The sequence below is a fragment of the Anarhichas minor genome, unplaced genomic scaffold (genome assembly GCF_050575085.1).
Source record: "Anarhichas minor isolate MPS153535 unplaced genomic scaffold, ASM5057508v1 ptg000051l, whole genome shotgun sequence".
Taxonomy (NCBI): Eukaryota; Metazoa; Chordata; class Actinopteri; order Perciformes; family Anarhichadidae; genus Anarhichas; species Anarhichas minor.
The window spans coordinates 5,086,826-5,104,321 of NW_027466497.1; the positions used below are offsets into that span (position 1 = coordinate 5,086,826).

At 41.6% G+C, this 17,496-nt stretch overlaps 1 protein-coding gene across 3 annotated transcripts in view; it reads right to left on the bottom strand.

Moving 5' to 3' along the window:
* The window catches only part of trappc9 (trafficking protein particle complex subunit 9), a 147,359-nt gene that overhangs the window by 52,602 nt on the left and 77,261 nt on the right, over positions 1 to 17,496 (bottom strand). For all 3 annotated transcript variants that reach the window (XM_076112819.1, XM_076112818.1, XM_076112820.1), the window contains one exon: positions 3,866 to 4,019. In XM_076112819.1, the coding sequence (XP_075968934.1) occupies positions 3,866 to 4,019 (154 nt within the window). The remainder of the gene's footprint in view (positions 1 to 3,865; positions 4,020 to 17,496) is intronic.

The following is a 17,496-nucleotide window of genomic DNA, read 5'->3' on the forward strand; positions in this document are numbered from 1 at the left end:
GGAGACAGGAGAGAGGAGAGAGGAAAGAGAGGAGAGAGGAAAGAAAGAGAGAGAGAGAGGAGAGAGGAAAGAGAGAGAGGAGAGAGGAGAGAGAGAGGAGAGAGGAAAGAAAGAGAGAGAGAGAGGAGAGAGGAAAGAAAGAGAGAGAGGAGAGAGGAAAGAGAGAGAGAGGAGAGAGGAAAGAAAGAGAGAGAGAGGAGAGAGGAAAGAGGAGAGAAAAAGAGAGAGGAGAGAGGAGAGAAAAAGAGGAGAGGAGAGAGGAAAGAGAGAGAGAGAGAGAAAAGAGAGAGGAGAGAGAGAGAGAGAGAGGAAAGAAAGAGAGAGAGAGGAGAGAGGAAAGAGAGAGGAGAGAGGAAAGAGGAGAGAGAGGAAAGAGGAGAGGAGAGAGGGGAGAGAGGAAAGAGAGAGAGAGAGAGAAAGAGGAGAGAGGAGAGAAAAAGAGAGAGGAGAGAAAAAGAGGAGAGGAGAGAGGAAAGAGAGAGAGAGAGAAAAGAGAGAGAGAGAGAAAAGAGAGAGGAGAGAGAGAGAGAGAGAGAGAGAGAGAGAGAGAGAGAGAGAGAGAGAAGGCAACAAAACCACTCAGTTAGGTTTTGGAAAACTGTCACGAACAGTTTGGTTTAGGCAACAAAACGTCACGTCAACGCATTTAATTTTCACGTGTTACTCGACCTGAGTAACACGTGAAAAAACAGACAATTCGGGTTCCTGTACACACGGACCAAAAGATTTCATTCCATTGCCGAACTGCCCCGATACTGAGCTGAACCCTGACGTCTTTCAGCCCTTCGCCGCATACACTGTTGGTTTAACTGTATATTTTCATCTCTAAACGTTTACTTCACATATCTATCTTGCATGACAGTTGTTATGTCTTATGTGGGATTTTAAACGGATGCATTAGAACATGGGTTGGGTAATGGGTCATGTGAACAACATGCTGTACATTTGATGGGGCAGACTGTAAAATAAACTTGGTAAGCATCCCTGGATCCATTTATCTGTGGATGTGTGTAACAGGATTCCATTCTAAGATTAAGCACTCCAATAAAGGGTGAAATACACTTTCGGCTACACTGCATCAAATATTTTTGTGGCCAACGAGCAACAATTCCAGTCCCTTAAATTGCCACAGAGCTGAGCAATCATAGAAACAATGTGTGGATGATCAACAACTCACTGAACGTATTGTCATAAATCACTTTGAGTTTGGCACTTTTACGTTCCTTGCCCAGAATACTTATATTTCTTGCTGACAATAGAAAATGGACAAGTGATTGCTGACATTAATTCAAAACATCTCTACAGCTACTAGAAATGTCTCCAAAGCGTTGCTTTGAGAACTGACGCGTCTTTGCTTTGGACTGATAAATAGCTTTATGTATTTGCTGCTTTCCCCCCTTTATTCACCAATTCCTGCGTACACATAGACAATTTAGACTTACTTACTAACTAACGATTAAATACAAGGTGCTTAGGTGCTGCCTAAGGATTACAGCTGAGAACAATGCCTTTAACGTGATCCGTGCAATGTTAAAGCAAGCTGCACTATAACATGCTTCTGCTTCTGGCTGACTGTAATGTCTTAGCCTGCACATACATCCAGATAACAGCTAGTCGAATACAGCTTCACAGGGTGTTACAATCATAGCTGTGATGTGGATATTAATGCTGCTTAAACTTGACTTCTACACTGTACATCCAGAGAGGATTCATGAACTTGGCAATGACCTCCTCAAGGGGAAGACACTGTTAACACATTCCCTCAATTATCTCTTCTATTTTTTTCAGTGCCTGTGCTGTATATGGCAGAGCCTTGTCCAATGAGTGAACCACCATCAACAAAACACGAATTATTATACAGGGAAGTCATAAATTACAAATTATAGTGACTCTTACTTTGCTCAGGGCCAAGCGAGCGCTTCGGAGTGTGACACGCAGTGTAATCATCTTTTTTTATTTCTCGTTTCTTGTTGTAAAGGGAAAATCCTCCATGAAGCAGAATTTACATTGTGCTGTTCCGAAGATGTGAGACAGATGAGTCACTATCCTCACACGCGGATGCGATAGCGTCGAGACTTAACTTGATAACATCATGCGATAGTTCTGGTGTTGGTCCATTGGCACTAAATGAATAAGTGAGTCAACATAAGTTGTGTTTGGGATGTTGCATCCAATTTACTTTTATTTTAATGTGGGGCTTCAAATGACACACTTTTCATTTTTGGTTAAATTTTCCACGATAAAGTGTAGCATACCTCTTTTTTTAACCTCTTTCGAGCTGCACATTTCCTAAACGATTAGCTGTTTCACTGTCTACTGAGCGGCTACAGTTTGTGTCTGTTGACGTACTTGCTATAGCCTGAAGCTATATGCTGTTGAGCATCAAGGGAAACTTGTTTAAATTCACAAATTGCACTCATAACATATGCTCTAAACTGGGTAAAATGATCAAACAGGCCATTTCAGGCTGATTTATGCAACAGTTAAAGGAGTGCTATCAGACTCGCTGCTGGGAATATATTTGTATGTCATCTTCTTTCTTTATCCCTGCCTACTCGCTGCCAAATTACTTGTAGATAAAACAATGCACGTAATGATGGGGGTGTTTGCGCCTTCATAAAAAGGAAAAATATAATGGCAACTTCAGTAGCTCAGAGATTGGATTCATCATTAATTGTACACCATGCTCCCCAACAATCTGACAGGCAGTTCTTAAATATGTGCACCGGCTACTGCAAACTGATGAGAACAGCACGCACGATGACTAGCAGAAACTTTTTTTTCAGGAACACGGGAAAACTTTTATGGAACTTATTAACGTTATGTGCATGTCTACTTCAGGATGCTTGTTGAAGTTTTGATTTTACTGACGATAGTTTCTGGAACCTAGTCCCTGCTCCCGAGGCAGAACATCCAGATAGCTCAGGGACTAACTGGGTCTTTAGTGTTAAAACCATCGAGTCTGCCACATAAAGTACTCAGCCTTCAATCAGATGGCAACCAACACACTGGATGTCACTAACCGAATAGCACATTGTCGAGCACATTGTCGTCCACATAGGTGGAAATTTGATTTTGGTCTCACAGGTGGTCAAATTAGAGTTACTGACTTGAGCAATCTTCACTCGCTGATGAAGACTGTGATATGTAGTAAAAAGTAAAAATTAAATAAATATATATAAAAAAATATATAATCACATTTTTTTTTTTACCCAAATTATGTTCAACCTCTTATCATTTGTTTAGAATGAGCCAAAAATGGCAATCAAAGGCTTTTTTTTTTTTAGAACACAAATACTAACTCAGCTTCCATCTACATTACAACCTTTACCGATTCTGAAGGCAAGAGTATTGATGGTGAAAATGTACATGACAGTATATAAAGAAATCGATAGGAAGAGTTGTCTTCCTGAGGAACAGCAGATGGCAGAGAGCAGCTTGCTGACACTGTTGTCAAAGATTACCTTGGTCGGACCACAAAGCTTGCCCAAAGACAAGGACCTATGGGAAAATGTAACATATTGATGAGAGTATGCGCACACTAAAACATCACTTCACAGTGTCAGAGTGGCAAGTACTTCGCCATACGCTTTGCCATCTGTCAGTGCAGGCGAATAAGTTCCCTGCTGGCCAGAGGGCCTCCAGATGTAGGATCCAGATGTCCCGTATCGTTGATCTGACTGTCAATGAACAGCAACATTCAACAAACACAGGGCAGAGCAAAAGTTTGGACACATATTGAAATGTATGACTAAGGACACTCAATTAGGAATGTAAACCTTCACCATATACATCTATTGTGTTTTTAGTGATATTCAGCTCAGGCTGGTTTCTCTGATATAACTCTACCACACTGGAAGGATATGATGCTCCAACAGATGCCCAGCTTGCTGTTGATCTGGGAGCCCTGGGCATGCTGTCGCTCTTCCTCCAGCTGCTTGGGGTTAGTGAAGCGAGCCGTCTCCTGGTCCGGCTGTGGCAGACTCTCAAAGTCAAACTTGTCAACCTGGATGGCCATCCTGCAACAGGAGATGGGAGAAGCACTTTAAGGACACAACTTTGTGCTTACTTCATTTCTAATTGGCCAAAAGAAAATTACACAGTACCATTTCGAAGACTCTAGGGATGACGTAACAGTTACATAACTGCCATTTAAAGGTGCTCAATTTGAAAGTCAGAGCATCAATATAGAAGGAAATGGCATTTTGCTTTCCAAAGATATATAGCACCGAAGTCGCTTTCCCTCTGTGTTTTTTGTTATCAGAGCTTCTCTGTGCTTTGTTTACGCGTCACGTGGAGGCGATCCCCCACTCATAGATATGCTCTGCATCTGGAATCAAGCACCTTGAAAAGTACGTTCATAAAGGTTGAAATCATCCGACTCCGATTTATGGAGTTCAAGCTGCTGATAGCTGATATTTAAAGTCAGTGTTTAGTTTCGGTAATTTTCAAATGTTCAAAAAAAGATTTAGTGTACTGTAGGTCTTCAACTAATGATTGTTTCCGTTTTTTGGTAAATGGATGCCCATTACAATTTCCCAGATATAAGGGCAGCACTTTTTTAATGCATTTGCACATTTCTACTGTAATGGATCACAGCTGTCTATGCTCATCTTCATCTGCAGAGTATTTTCGAGGAAAACCTTGCTTGCATTTCTGCCTCATGACAACCAATGTGGGCTGCTTTGTGTGGTTTGACAAGTTCTATATTATTTATCTCGTCTGAACAAACACCCTCAGGTCAAAGCTCCCCCCTCTATGTTGTGGGCATGTTATTTATTTACAAGAGCCAGGGTTTTCATTGCCCGGGGTTCCGTCAAGTGACACATCTAGGATTGAAGTCTTGTTGTACAAAACTGAGCTCATAAAATGACCCCAAAGCCTACAACTAAATACCCATGAAGCATTCAGCCCTCCACTTAAGAATGGAAATACCAATTTGATCTATTCTTTCTCGGCCTGCAACAATCTCTGTAGAATTCAAAGACAGCAAGGTGCAGATTTAAGGGGAAAGGGGAGATAAGAGCAGAGGAATAAGTGGAGAACACAACCCCATGTCCTCTACAAGGAACACTGTGTAATGCAACCACAAACTCACAACTGCTCTGCCTCAGTTGAATAACATACAACATATTAGCGCTGTATCAGCAAAGAGTTTCCTAATACACGTCCAACAGATACGAATGAACTTAGCATGCATTCAGTCCAGTTTTCAGTAGGAGTTGCTTGTAGTAATGAACCCACAACGCTACAGAGCTTCTACCATCTTTTAAGTCATTCTTTATACATTCTGCTCCCATGAACCCCCATTCCCAGAAGAGGAAGAAGAAGAAAAAGCTGTATACTACATAGAGTCTCACATCAGACAGACACAGTTATAAGAAAGTTAAACATCCGCTGTAACATCTACAGTAAAACCCAAATATCCTTCTAATGAGCTGGCAGAGATTAAAACAGAGACAAGGGAAATGGGAATATTGGATTTGCAGCCAACAGATTGAAAGAAATATCTCTCTGAAGTATTGCTGAGAATGCATCACGTGTGCTGAATGTGGTAACAAGTGTATGCTTGCTGAAATGTTAGCCATATACCGACTTTATAATATGATATGATGTACGTTAGTGCTCCTAGCAGCATGTGCTCGTATCTGAACACTCAAAAATCACCAACCTTGGAGATACATATTGAACCATTGCATAGTGAAGCATAAGCCCGATACAGCAGCACTTCACAGGAGAGAAGAAATGTCTCGGGCCTCACCGGTGTCATTATGAGTGATAGGCTTTACTTCAGGTGTTTGACCGAGAAACAGACTTCATGGGAGTCTTCTTCACAGAGGGAACAGAACGAAAAGCACTCCCATCATACTTACAGAAATGACACGATGTGGCTTTGAGGTGGGCGGCTGAGAGCCAATCACCTGGACATTCCACATGTCCACAGGAGGCCAACCTGCAATAAGAGGTTCCTATAGATTTACAGTAGAGTCTCACTCTCAGTGTCGCCCCCTGTTTTTAACCCTTGATGAATAACTACCTTGACAGGCCTCACGCTGACCAATGCAAAAGATTACTTTAGAGAACATATTCAAGAACTGCAGCCACATGTGCTTTGCCTTTTTCCTTTCGGTTCAATAAGCAAAACACAGTGGATCCATGTGTTGATCGGAAGGGTCATCACTGGATTCCAGGTCAGAGGCCACGACGGCTCCCGAAGGAGTCATTGAGAGGAAGACGGGCAGAGTCAGAGAGACTGAACTGACAATCGCTATGTTGTGTTTCCTCTCTACAGTCATCATCACTGAGCAATCAAATGAAGTATTAATAATATGATAACTGTATTGATCTAGCAAATAATAAGTAATTTGAGGTAGAAAGTCTGCTTGCATCATACTTCTGTATCTTACATGTCTCGACATTTACCGATAAAACAAATATATTTGATGTATTGCTACTTGTTCTATGTGGGATGTTTCAAATGACTTTATCCCATATACCAAGTAGCCTCTCTCTAGTGTGTCAGAGAGAGCGAGAGAGAATTTCACAGCAGTGAGCACACGAGTATCGTTACAGGTGATCTGCTGCCTCACCTGCCTTACATACCTTATTGCGAAATCATTAATGAAATTACACTACAAGAAAAAAAAAAAAGACCTCTTGATGAGTCCAGGGACACAAATATATCAAAGCGAGGTAGAGGAGAAAAAGGCAATGCAATTATCATTACACAGCCTTTTCAACAAAGCAGAGCACAAATTAAAAAACAATTACGACTTCCAAACAAAGACGAAAGGAAAGCTAGTGTTCTTGCTGTGACACACTCAAAAACACCCGCCTTTGAAGATTAGTGGCACGAGGCTTATGTCACCGACTGAAGTCCCATCTTGAAATGGGCGCTGCTTTTCATTCAGTCCTCTTCAAAAGCACCCGTTACACATTAAGTCTAAAAATACCACGTTGCAACAATGCAAATGGAGCCTAAATGGGAAGACGGTGCCTGGCAAGGCCTGCGACTGGTTTTCTTTGGACGGGTAATTACGAAGAGCCAGACGGCCAAAATCAAATTAACACTTCAAACGAGGTGAAACACAGAAAGGAATGTTTTCATTTAGCATCACATTCAGCCGTAAACAGATGATTTCCTATTTCTTGTACATGTCATTCCCTGTAACTCTAATTTCCTGTGAAAATGGCTGCATGTAGGATTTTCTTATTCATAACAATGTTTGTTTGGTGGGATTTGATTTTGGGTTTGCTAACTCCTAACGCTTTTTAAGACTTTACACAAAAATCTGTGTAAAAAGGAAATTGTGTTCTCGCTAATAAACAGGCCAAGAATCGCTAGGAAATAGCAGTACATAAGAGGGCATGGTACATACAGTTTACTATCTGTGAAAGGCTGGAGTCGGTCACAGTGTGAATAACTATTACTAGTCAAATGAAATTCCCAAGTAACAGTTACATGAACTTCATAATTGATAAAGAATGTAAAAACGTTATGAAGAGGACAAAGCTGTGGATAGCTGCTCATTTAAGATAATATTTAGCTTTGGTGATTTTCATGTCTTTAACTAACAAGTATCATCATTGTCAAACTATTGATTTTTGTTTTTTTAGACATTTAGTCTGTAAAATGCATGAAAAAGTAATGAATGCCCACAACTTCTTAGCCAAAGGCCAACAGTTCCAATTCAACCCAAAGTAATCCAATTCATAAAATTATAAACCAATGAATAGCAACAATTAATCCATTAATAATGGAATTGTTGATTCATTTTCAAATGTCTTCTCCCATCATTTTTTCCATTGTATTTCGCATAAGCCAGTTAAAAAGCATGAGGCCCGGGAGACACACGATAAATGTTACCATTTTAAATGCTGCTGCTGCTGCAGAAAAAGAGTGAAAGTAGTTGTGGTTCTCAAGGTAATAGCAGCATGATGCCAAACATTATTTGAAAACAAGTTTACCACCTTCTACTGCCGTGAAACTTAATGGAAACCTAATTTAAAAACAGCAACACTATTTCAATACGTGACCTATTATATAATCAAACATATAAGTGTACCGGTGAAGCAGTGTAAATAAAGAAAATGCAATCTAAAGCATAAGAAAGACCTTCGGTTGTAAATGTGATAAAGACCACATCAAACCCCGAAGCACCCCTGAAGGTGTAGAAAACTCTCAGGAGAGCATTAACTGGCCAAGCCCTCACACCACCACTCCCACCATCTTCTTCCATTGCAGAGTCTTTTAAGGATTAGCCCATATCTGGAGACTAATCTAGCCTATTACAAGGCTTTTAATGACAACCTGTGTGCTGAGCTGGGGCCAATGTTGAACATCTCTAGGTCTAATTCCCAGTCCAATTCACCTCCCCGCCTCCACCCACCCCCCTCGCTGATAACAGCGTGCTCGGCCTTTATTTCCCTTGCCGAGAAAGGCGACAAGGGTAGATGGGAGATTGGCTGGATGGAGCGATTTCTCCGTAATCTTTATCTGTTCAAAAGAGTGAGCTGTGAATTGGTTAGCTTTCAAATAAATCCTACAAAGACATGCACAGACGAAAGACAAATCTTCAGAAATAAGCAATGTTATTCGTGTCCATGCATACAGATAGAGAGAAGTATATTTCTTGTGCTTTGGCCAAGTGGAATGTTTGTCAGGTGCAAGGAATGTTTTTTTTGTTTTCTAGCCTGTATCCATTTGGTATTTTGATGACTCACAATGGGCTCGAGTCCATGATAGTTGCAGCGAGACGACACAAAGATGCGACTGTTCATTCTAAACGTCGAAGAAGTTGGCGTAGATGCTGCAATATCGTCTGTTCTATCAGGACTGGACAGAAGTGCAAAGGAGGACACTGAAGGCTCTTTTTGATCAAACTGTTTTTGCTCTTCTTCTGACTGGCTTCAGTAAGAGTTTGATTGACAGATGGGTCATCCAGTGTTGTTTTTTTAAAGTGCCCGCCCATTTCCAAACGGTTTCCAGTGGCTGCTTCTCAGACGGTTCTGTGTAACAAACCATCCGGCTGGTCAGGTTAGTCATCGAGTGGAACCGCTGCAAACGTCCCCTGAGGATGTAACTGAGGACTGTTCGCAGCTATTCATTTTGAAATGACCAATGGAGAAACGTATCACTCACTCAGCAAGTCAGGGAGAGACTTCTTTGTTTTTAGGGCTGTGGTCCAGCCAACAAAGGTGGGTCAGAATTCACAATGATGCTAAGTGGGTCATTGTGACTTCGTTATATGTAGATGCCAGTAAGGGGCTCATGGGTGTCGCCTTATTTCACCACCAACGCATGTTTGACTCTACCACAAGCTTTCCCCAAAGACAATAATGGCAAACATATAATACGCTGTCATTTACAGAAACACAATTTGAACTGTGAATGTCCAAATACACTTTATATTTAAGCCCCAGACTCTGGTCCAAAAGCCGCTTTCCCCAAAAAAGTGTCTTTTACCTCCACTTCACTACTTACTGTGAGACGAAAAACACATCAGCACAACAGCAGTACTTTGTCCACGGGCAGTTGAGTGACAAAGACAACCAGCAGGAAACCAGTACAACAACTTGTTTGACTGTTTATTTGAAGACAAATGATGGTTCAATGCATTTTGTGCAATTAACTGATAGAGGCACAGATGACTTCATTCATCATTAACTTCCTGAAAATGTATAACTCATAAACTCATAACAGTACGAGAAGTTATTAAAGTACAATTCTCCTGACTTGCACTTGGAGGAAACCCATACGGACACGGGGGAACATACACATTTAATTATTTAATGAATTTGAACAAAGGACCTTCATGTTACCAAAGAAAATTCATTTTAACACTTTTCTTTGAAGAGTGCAATTTAGCAATCGTTGGAAGATATTGCAAACAAAGAAAACGAATATCGACTCAACAGAACGAGTATGTTTTGTGCAGAGAGCTATAGTTAGGTATTTGTGCATTTGGGCGTATAGCAGAAGTGACTGAGCTCTACATGTTTCATGATGTTCTTCTGCCTACAAAACACATCTCAAAGCAAACCAAAGCCGTATCACCAAATATCATCCTGTCCACCGGCTGTAACTTCTGACACTATATCGCTAATTACCAGCATCCTGCAATAAGCTGTGACAGTGAAGCCTTTTTTTTTAAATGGCAGAAATAACAGCAGCTTAGGATGAGCCGGTCACAGAGAAAACGACCCCTTCCTAATTAAATGCTGTGTTGCCTCGAACCAAAAAGTACATGATAATCACGTTAAAGCACACGGAACGGCTTTCATCCGACCACTGCGAAGCCACACATCATGTCAACCTGGAGGTCTGTAAACTCAAACATGGACACAAAATAACAGCTGCCTGCTTCCGGTCCACTACCGTTGATGTGTTACTTCATCTTCTACTTTAATGCTAGTGTAAAGGTATACAACTTATATGTGTAATAGTAGTTTTGTTCTTTTACTACAGCCTGTGAAAGGTGTTCACTAGCGTGTTACTTAAAGCATGCTGCGAGCTAAAGGCACAGTTTGAATTATGCCCAACGGAGCAAATCATGTGCAGCCGATATTTTATCGGAGCCTTTTTGCATCTTTTTTAACAGCCAGAGATTGTGTTATGTCACCGGGGAGAGGCTGAGAGCGAAGAGCGTACCCACTGTGTGTGTGTGTGTTTTCACAGAGAGGGTTATTTTTACCTCACGTGCAAGAGCTTAAGGGCGGAGATCCATAGAGGCCTGTGCAGAGGCAGGCGAGAGCAACAGTCTATTTTTAGACTGCGGCTGACTCCGCATAACCCTTTGTATGCAGCGGCTGCAGAGGCAGCGGCGCTCCATCCATTCTTTTCTCGCTCAATATGATGAGCTGCAGTAAAAAACAACAACACATCCTTACTGCCAATTACTGTATGCGCATAGGTATCGAAGAATGCCCCCAGACAATCTTCTAATGCGCTGGCTGGCATTAAAAATGAGTCTTTGTAGAACATTACTAGGGATGACAGAGTGAGCTATTTTGGTCTCTGCTGCTGAAACCCTGAAGCTCTATTTGGGGCGTTTTGCCGTTATGAAACAGCACAGCAGTTTGATGCACGACAAGGGGAGATAGAAGGGAATGACACGCACTGGAAGTTTGTAAATAATAACACATCGCTATATGTGTTACTGTGAGCGAAGTGGAATCCAAACACAGCGCAGAGGTCAAATACAACGGTCAAAAAAAATCATTAAAGTTACAGGTGACTGGAGAAGGAAATGGCGGAGAGTGAGATAGATCTACTCTATCCGTCATATGAATATATGAATTGGGTGGAGATGAAGCACATTTCCAGAATACGGAAGCATGACTGTCAAATGCCCACCAAGAGGTTAAAGGCAGCTAGATGGAGTGATCCTAGCGATATAGTATTTCACAGGACATGTGAGTGGAAAAATATCTTTATGTTCTAGCACCTAATTAACCCATCACCAGACAGCCAACAGGGCTAAAAGGTCCTCCAGGGAACACATCATTTCAAGTAAATGTGAGAGGGGGGGTTAGGACAGTTGTGTGGAGCTTAATGCCAGAGAGAGGTGGAGCTGCAGCAGATGCACATCTCAGCAGTCAGCTCTCATCTTTGTCAGAAAGCATTGCTCCTGTTCCCTATGCTCAGCGGATACAAGTGCCTGTTTGTTATTAGACCTGATATTGCTCGTGTAATGAGCGCGTAACGCCACTCCGACAGAGTGAGGAAAAAAAAAAAGGCCGATATGATTTGCAGGTGTGCGAAACAAACAATCAAACGGTAATAAGTCGACTCTATGGGACGGTGACTGTTGAAGGCGGGATGTGTGACTACAAATGCATTATGTGCTCTGCCTGCCATAAAACATAGCACAAGAAGGGGAAAGGCGGTCACCATGGAAACAAGCTCTGTTTGAAAAAAGCTCATGCAAAGAGGCGTGTCTGCCCTCGTGCGCACCGATCCGGCAGAGCCAAGAGGCACGGGGCGAACGGAGAGGAGGCTTGGCTAAGAGTGAGGAGCTGCTGCAGTGAGCGCTAACCACAGAGGACATTACTGAGCTGGCTCCCTGCAATGGTGGAACTAGTTAGAGCCGAGGGGTTGATGCTGGGATGGGATGTTAAACCCCCCAACGGCCTGTTTAGATCTCCTGGGACACGCAGCTGTGGTGATGATGCAGAGCGGGGGATTGGGGAGGTCTAAGAGCAACCTGCTGCTGGCGAAAGAAATTGTCACGGGATGACTTTCAAGAGCAGCCACTGAATCTTGTGTTTGTTGCAGTGACACATGTTGAGCTCGAAAAATAGACACTTACTGCTTCAGTTTTACCTTGTAAAGGGTTAAGGATTAAAGAGATGGCTCACCCAAACTACAAGAAAATATATATACATGTATGTGTATTATTGAGGTATCTAGACCTTACTGTGGAGCTCCAGTACATAAAATACAGTAACTTCTACTGAAGAAAGAATTACTGTTGCAAAATAACAGGAACACTGTTCCCGGTAAGAATCACTGCAGTGTTTTGTTGTTTTGGGGTCATTTTTCAATTTTATGAGTACCTGAAAGGAAATGTAATCCTCCCAAATTGAGTCGGTAGCAGAAATCTAGGAGATTAATATCCTAAAATGTGGGTGAATAAAAATATCTGCATCACTGAAGAAAATATGTCTTTCTAATTACCGTGTTACATTTGTTTGTTCACTCACAACACAATTTATTGCATTACATTTTCTGTAAATTATCTTTGGGCTTGATTGTATTTACTCGTAGAGCTGGAGTGTTTTAAATGAAAAGCACTTTAATTTGAAATGAAAAATGAGATTTTAACTGTTTAACTGATTTGACCTTGGAAATTGTTGTTTGACCATTTTTCTTAATAATAATAATTTATCAATATCAGCTGGGATCGGCTCCAGCCCCCCGCAACCCTAAACAGAATAAGCGGTTAAAGATAATGGATGGATGGAAAATAAAGTAAAATAAAAAATGATATTAACAAGTATAATAATAAAAATCTGCTGAAGCTGTGGGGCTAGTAAGTGGACCTTCAGTTAAGATGTTAGTTCTTCCAAACATTCAGATTTAACGCTAATTATTCAAGAATAGTAACGATTAATAAAAATGCGAGTAGCACCATTGCTACCAAGTGACTAGCAGAGAAACCACTGGAGCATCATGAATGGTGCAGAGAAATCTCCAGAAAGATGCTGAGCGGGATCGTATAACAAGGAGGTGACAGAGGATGTTCTCGCACTGCTTGTATCTATACAGCTGATGGAGACAAGTGCCTCGGGGCTTCTGCTTTTCAATTCAGATAATTAGATACTGTTCAAACACTTGCGTGAAACCCATTCTATACAGAAGAATCAAGTCAGTCAAGAAGGACTTGACTGACTTGCAGTCAAACCCCCTTAATTACGATGCCTACAAACTGACTTTCCAGCCTGACACCCCGGACAACAGTTATTTTTTGATTTATATTAATAACAGACACTTTAATTTGCTCCGTCTCATCAGAATCTGCTCATTCGATCGAAGCCGCAGTCGCAGAAAGGTCAGGGCTGTCTGATGATACTCGGGATCGCGCCTTTTTCCTCAAATGAAAGAATAGAAAGTAAGCGAGGAGAGCAGTGCTAATTTACATGCTGTTTATGCAGTGACCATTGGAGCCTGATCATTTCTCTCAGCTCAAGGTGGTTTAAAAAAAGAAGCCACGGGGGAATAATTGTCAGGTGAATTAGTCATTTCTTGCAGACTTGGTGTGCATGGCGAAGCATACTGATGAACGGATGTTCGGTTTTACAGTAGCACGATCAAAAATGTGTTGTGCACCTAATTTCCTCAGAGATATCCAACAGAGGACTTCTGCTTTTTACGTTTGTGTTAAAACACATCGCTGATTAATCCACTATCTGTTAATCGGTGTTAGTAAGTCGTACCTGGTTGTGTCATTAGGTGGAGTTCAGCAGCTACCCAGCGGCTCATGAGGCCAAACTAACCAGCTAACAGCTGCTCATCAGACCGCAGTTTCAGTGCTAATGTTAGGACCAACTGTGTTTTTACATTAAAAGTCACACGTTTTCAAATGCATTGTTATTTCAATTAGTATTATTAAAAATAAGCATGGCAGCAGCTGGCAGGCTGAGGCCCAGTACTGAACACCTGCAGAGAGACAAAGTAAACAAACCTGAGCTGTTGCCTGTGTCACACGGGCATACAGTGGGTTCTTAGTGGAGCTGAAGAGTAAGGAGCACACCGGCATCTAACCGGATTTAAGGGACATTTGCAGGTACGTTTACATGTTTTATGTTCTGCGGCTGAGCAGCTAATTAGCTATCTAGCCTGCAAATTGACGATAACGGTGCACTTTAGCTCGGTGAATGTTTGTTCGTTCCCTCGTTCAACAAGCTCAGGTCCAGGACAAGATGTGTGCTTTAGTTTGTAAGTAAGATAAGAAGGACACTTGAGCCGGACAGACGATCAGAGTCTGTGGCTATAGAGTTGTGTAGATCGCTGCCGTCTGGCCACCACTGGTACGTCACTGCTTTATGCAAACATTTGATAGACGGATATCTCCAGCATTCACACTCATTAATGCAAAATTGGGGGCGCCAGTCTAAAAAAAAGTACTATAGAAACAAAAAAACATTGAATATAAAGGTCTCCCTTTTAGTTTCATATTGTCAAGATGTTTAAGTTCCACTGTGCTATAATAATCTAAAGATGTTTGTCTGGTTACTTGCCCAAATACCCAACTTGCTTTTCCTTAGTCCACACCGTTGAATCAGTTTGATTCGTCTGGCATTATGACATGACACAGCGGTTATTGGTTAAAAAACGATCAAGCCAAAAAGCACAGCAGGGGGACTAACGATTAGCCAATGAGGGCCATGGGCGGGACTTAACGTATAATATAATGATGAGCCGGACATTGACCGCTAACTTGCTTCAAATTGGCAGCATCATATTTCGCTAAAGCAGACCTCTCTTAATGTGAGCCACTGTGAACATCGCTTATCCAAGAATAATGCTCTGCCAGGAGGATCTGGAAAAGAAAAGACAGGTGCACATCCTCTACACGTCCTCTTCTGTCTGTTCAAAGAAAATATGGAGGAAAAAAAAGTCTAATCTGGGCATAACTGTGTGTTACGCTGGTCTTTGGGAACCTCGATAGGCTTCCAAACATCAAAGTGACCATTCACATTCTGAGGTGCTTCACTTTTTTCACTCGCCATGAAAGAACACCATCAAGGGGATAAAGACCTTGTAAAAGACATGTCTGTGAATGATATGAGAAGATGAAAGCAGCACTCTGCCACTCACCCTGTTCACCCCTCTCCACGAGTCGCCTTCACAGGGAGAGAACACACGTTCGACAAACTAAACCAACTGCTCAAACACAGCCTAGAAGATCTTTTAGCAGCATTCAGTAAATCTACCAGGCGATGGCAACGGCTTCCTGTTGCCCTCAAACGGACACACAAGTCCAGAAACTTTTAAATCTACAGTTCAAACTGCTTCATGTCTCGCCATGCATTACTGCTTTTCTATTTTCTATTTGTGTAACCACGAAAGAAAGCTCAATGGAAACAATCAAAAAGCATTTGATGCAGGAGGAAGGCGCGGATGATTGACAGGGTCATTTTTTTGCGTCCGTCTTAGCTTCACCAGTCCTGGATGAAGAATCCCGAAAGCATCTTGCGGCTTGACACTTCATTCATCATAGAACAGGAAAGAAACAGAAAACGACAGGGCCATGTGATGTCGACAGAGGATGAGTTGAAGAGACAAGCACAATATGGTTCAGCAGACGGAGATCTACGCGTCCGTCGCCCTGATCCTCTCTGTATGCGAAACCCCACCCCGCGCTGAATAATCTGTGTGTCAAAGGAAATGATCAGCATGTTGCTATAAAACAAAAACGGAGCAATGGATGAGTGAGGTTGCATCGACTAGTCTCTGCATCGTAGGGGTAACTACAAAAATACTGTGAAATGAATCCATCATCTGGATCTGAACTAATCTTCCGGTCATGAATCTATGTCTGTGAGGCATCGAGAAGACTTCTGTACAGGATGGAAGCGCTGATTGGTGGAGTCAAAGCCAACGGCTGTGTCTGCAGGGAATGTCAGTCAAAAGGGTAAAAAGACATAGTCTATATATACAGTATATACAACTGCAGTTGTTACCAGACATGACATTTTGTGCCTCAGAGGCACATTGTGTCATATTGTATCAATTTATTTCTTTTTCAAAATCAATCATACAACTGGTGCATTATGCATTCAGACCTCTACTTCAGTCCTTGTGTATAACATTGACTTGACGGTGATATCAGTGAGAGATGGGTCAAGTCGATCTCTGCAATTTGGGGAATTATATCACAGTGAGAGATAGCGTGACTTAAAAGAACTGCAGCTAATGCATTCAAATGAATACTAATGGCAAAACAGCAAATATGACCTTCATTCTAAGAACTGTTGCATTCGATCAAACCCTTGAGTTGTGTACAGTTGCTGTGCATTGTGTGTGGACAGTGGTGGAAGAACTACTCCTTCAGATCCTTTACTTAAGTCAAAGTAGCAGCACAACCCTGTGTAAACACTCCGGTAGATGTCCCGCCTTCACTATTTACTCGTACTTAAGCAAAGGTACTGTCAGCAAAATGTACTTAAAAGTAAAAGTAATTGTCCTCTGTGACTTATGTATTAATATACTGTACATGACATTGTTTGATTGTTAATATTGATCCATGCATGGGCAGCGTTTTAATGCTACAGCCGGTGGAGAAAGTTTGAACTACTTTATAAACAGCAGAGTCTAGTCCTGTTGATCCTAGCCCAGGGGCCGGGCCCCATAAAGACGGACACAAGATAAATCTGTGCTCCTATTTTCAGACTTTTCCCTCGTCTTTGCTTTTAGTAAATAATGCATGCTCTTATTTATTTAGGCCTCAAACCATTATTGGAAGGATCCCACTTTGAGGGGAAACGTCTCTTATTGGAACTGCTAGCAACTCAAATACATTTGAAGTCTATGAGAAAATGACTCTACTTCTCTCTTGATTTATTACCTCAGTAAACATTATAAACATGAGTTTATGGTCTCAATCACTAGTTTCAAGTATTCTTCAATACAGCATGATGTTGACCATAAAGTATGGTCCCTTTTAGATTATAATAGATGATAAAGCGGAGTATGCTTTAGGGCGGGGCTACCTTGTGATTACCTTGAAATCTCTTACGAGAGACTCCTGGAAATGTTAAAACCGCAGCGCTTTTCTGTGGCAGAAGCTCCTTTATTCTCTGGTGTGATTTGTATATTTAATTGAAAACTTGCAGTATACAGTAAGAAAAAAAAAAAAAAAAACTGCCAAAAAAACATAACAAAAACAAGAAATAATCCTTCACACTGATACGGTATACTGAAGCAGCTCAGTCAAAAAAGAGCAGGACGGAGAAAGGAGTGTGGTCCAACGAACCAGCAATCATTAAACA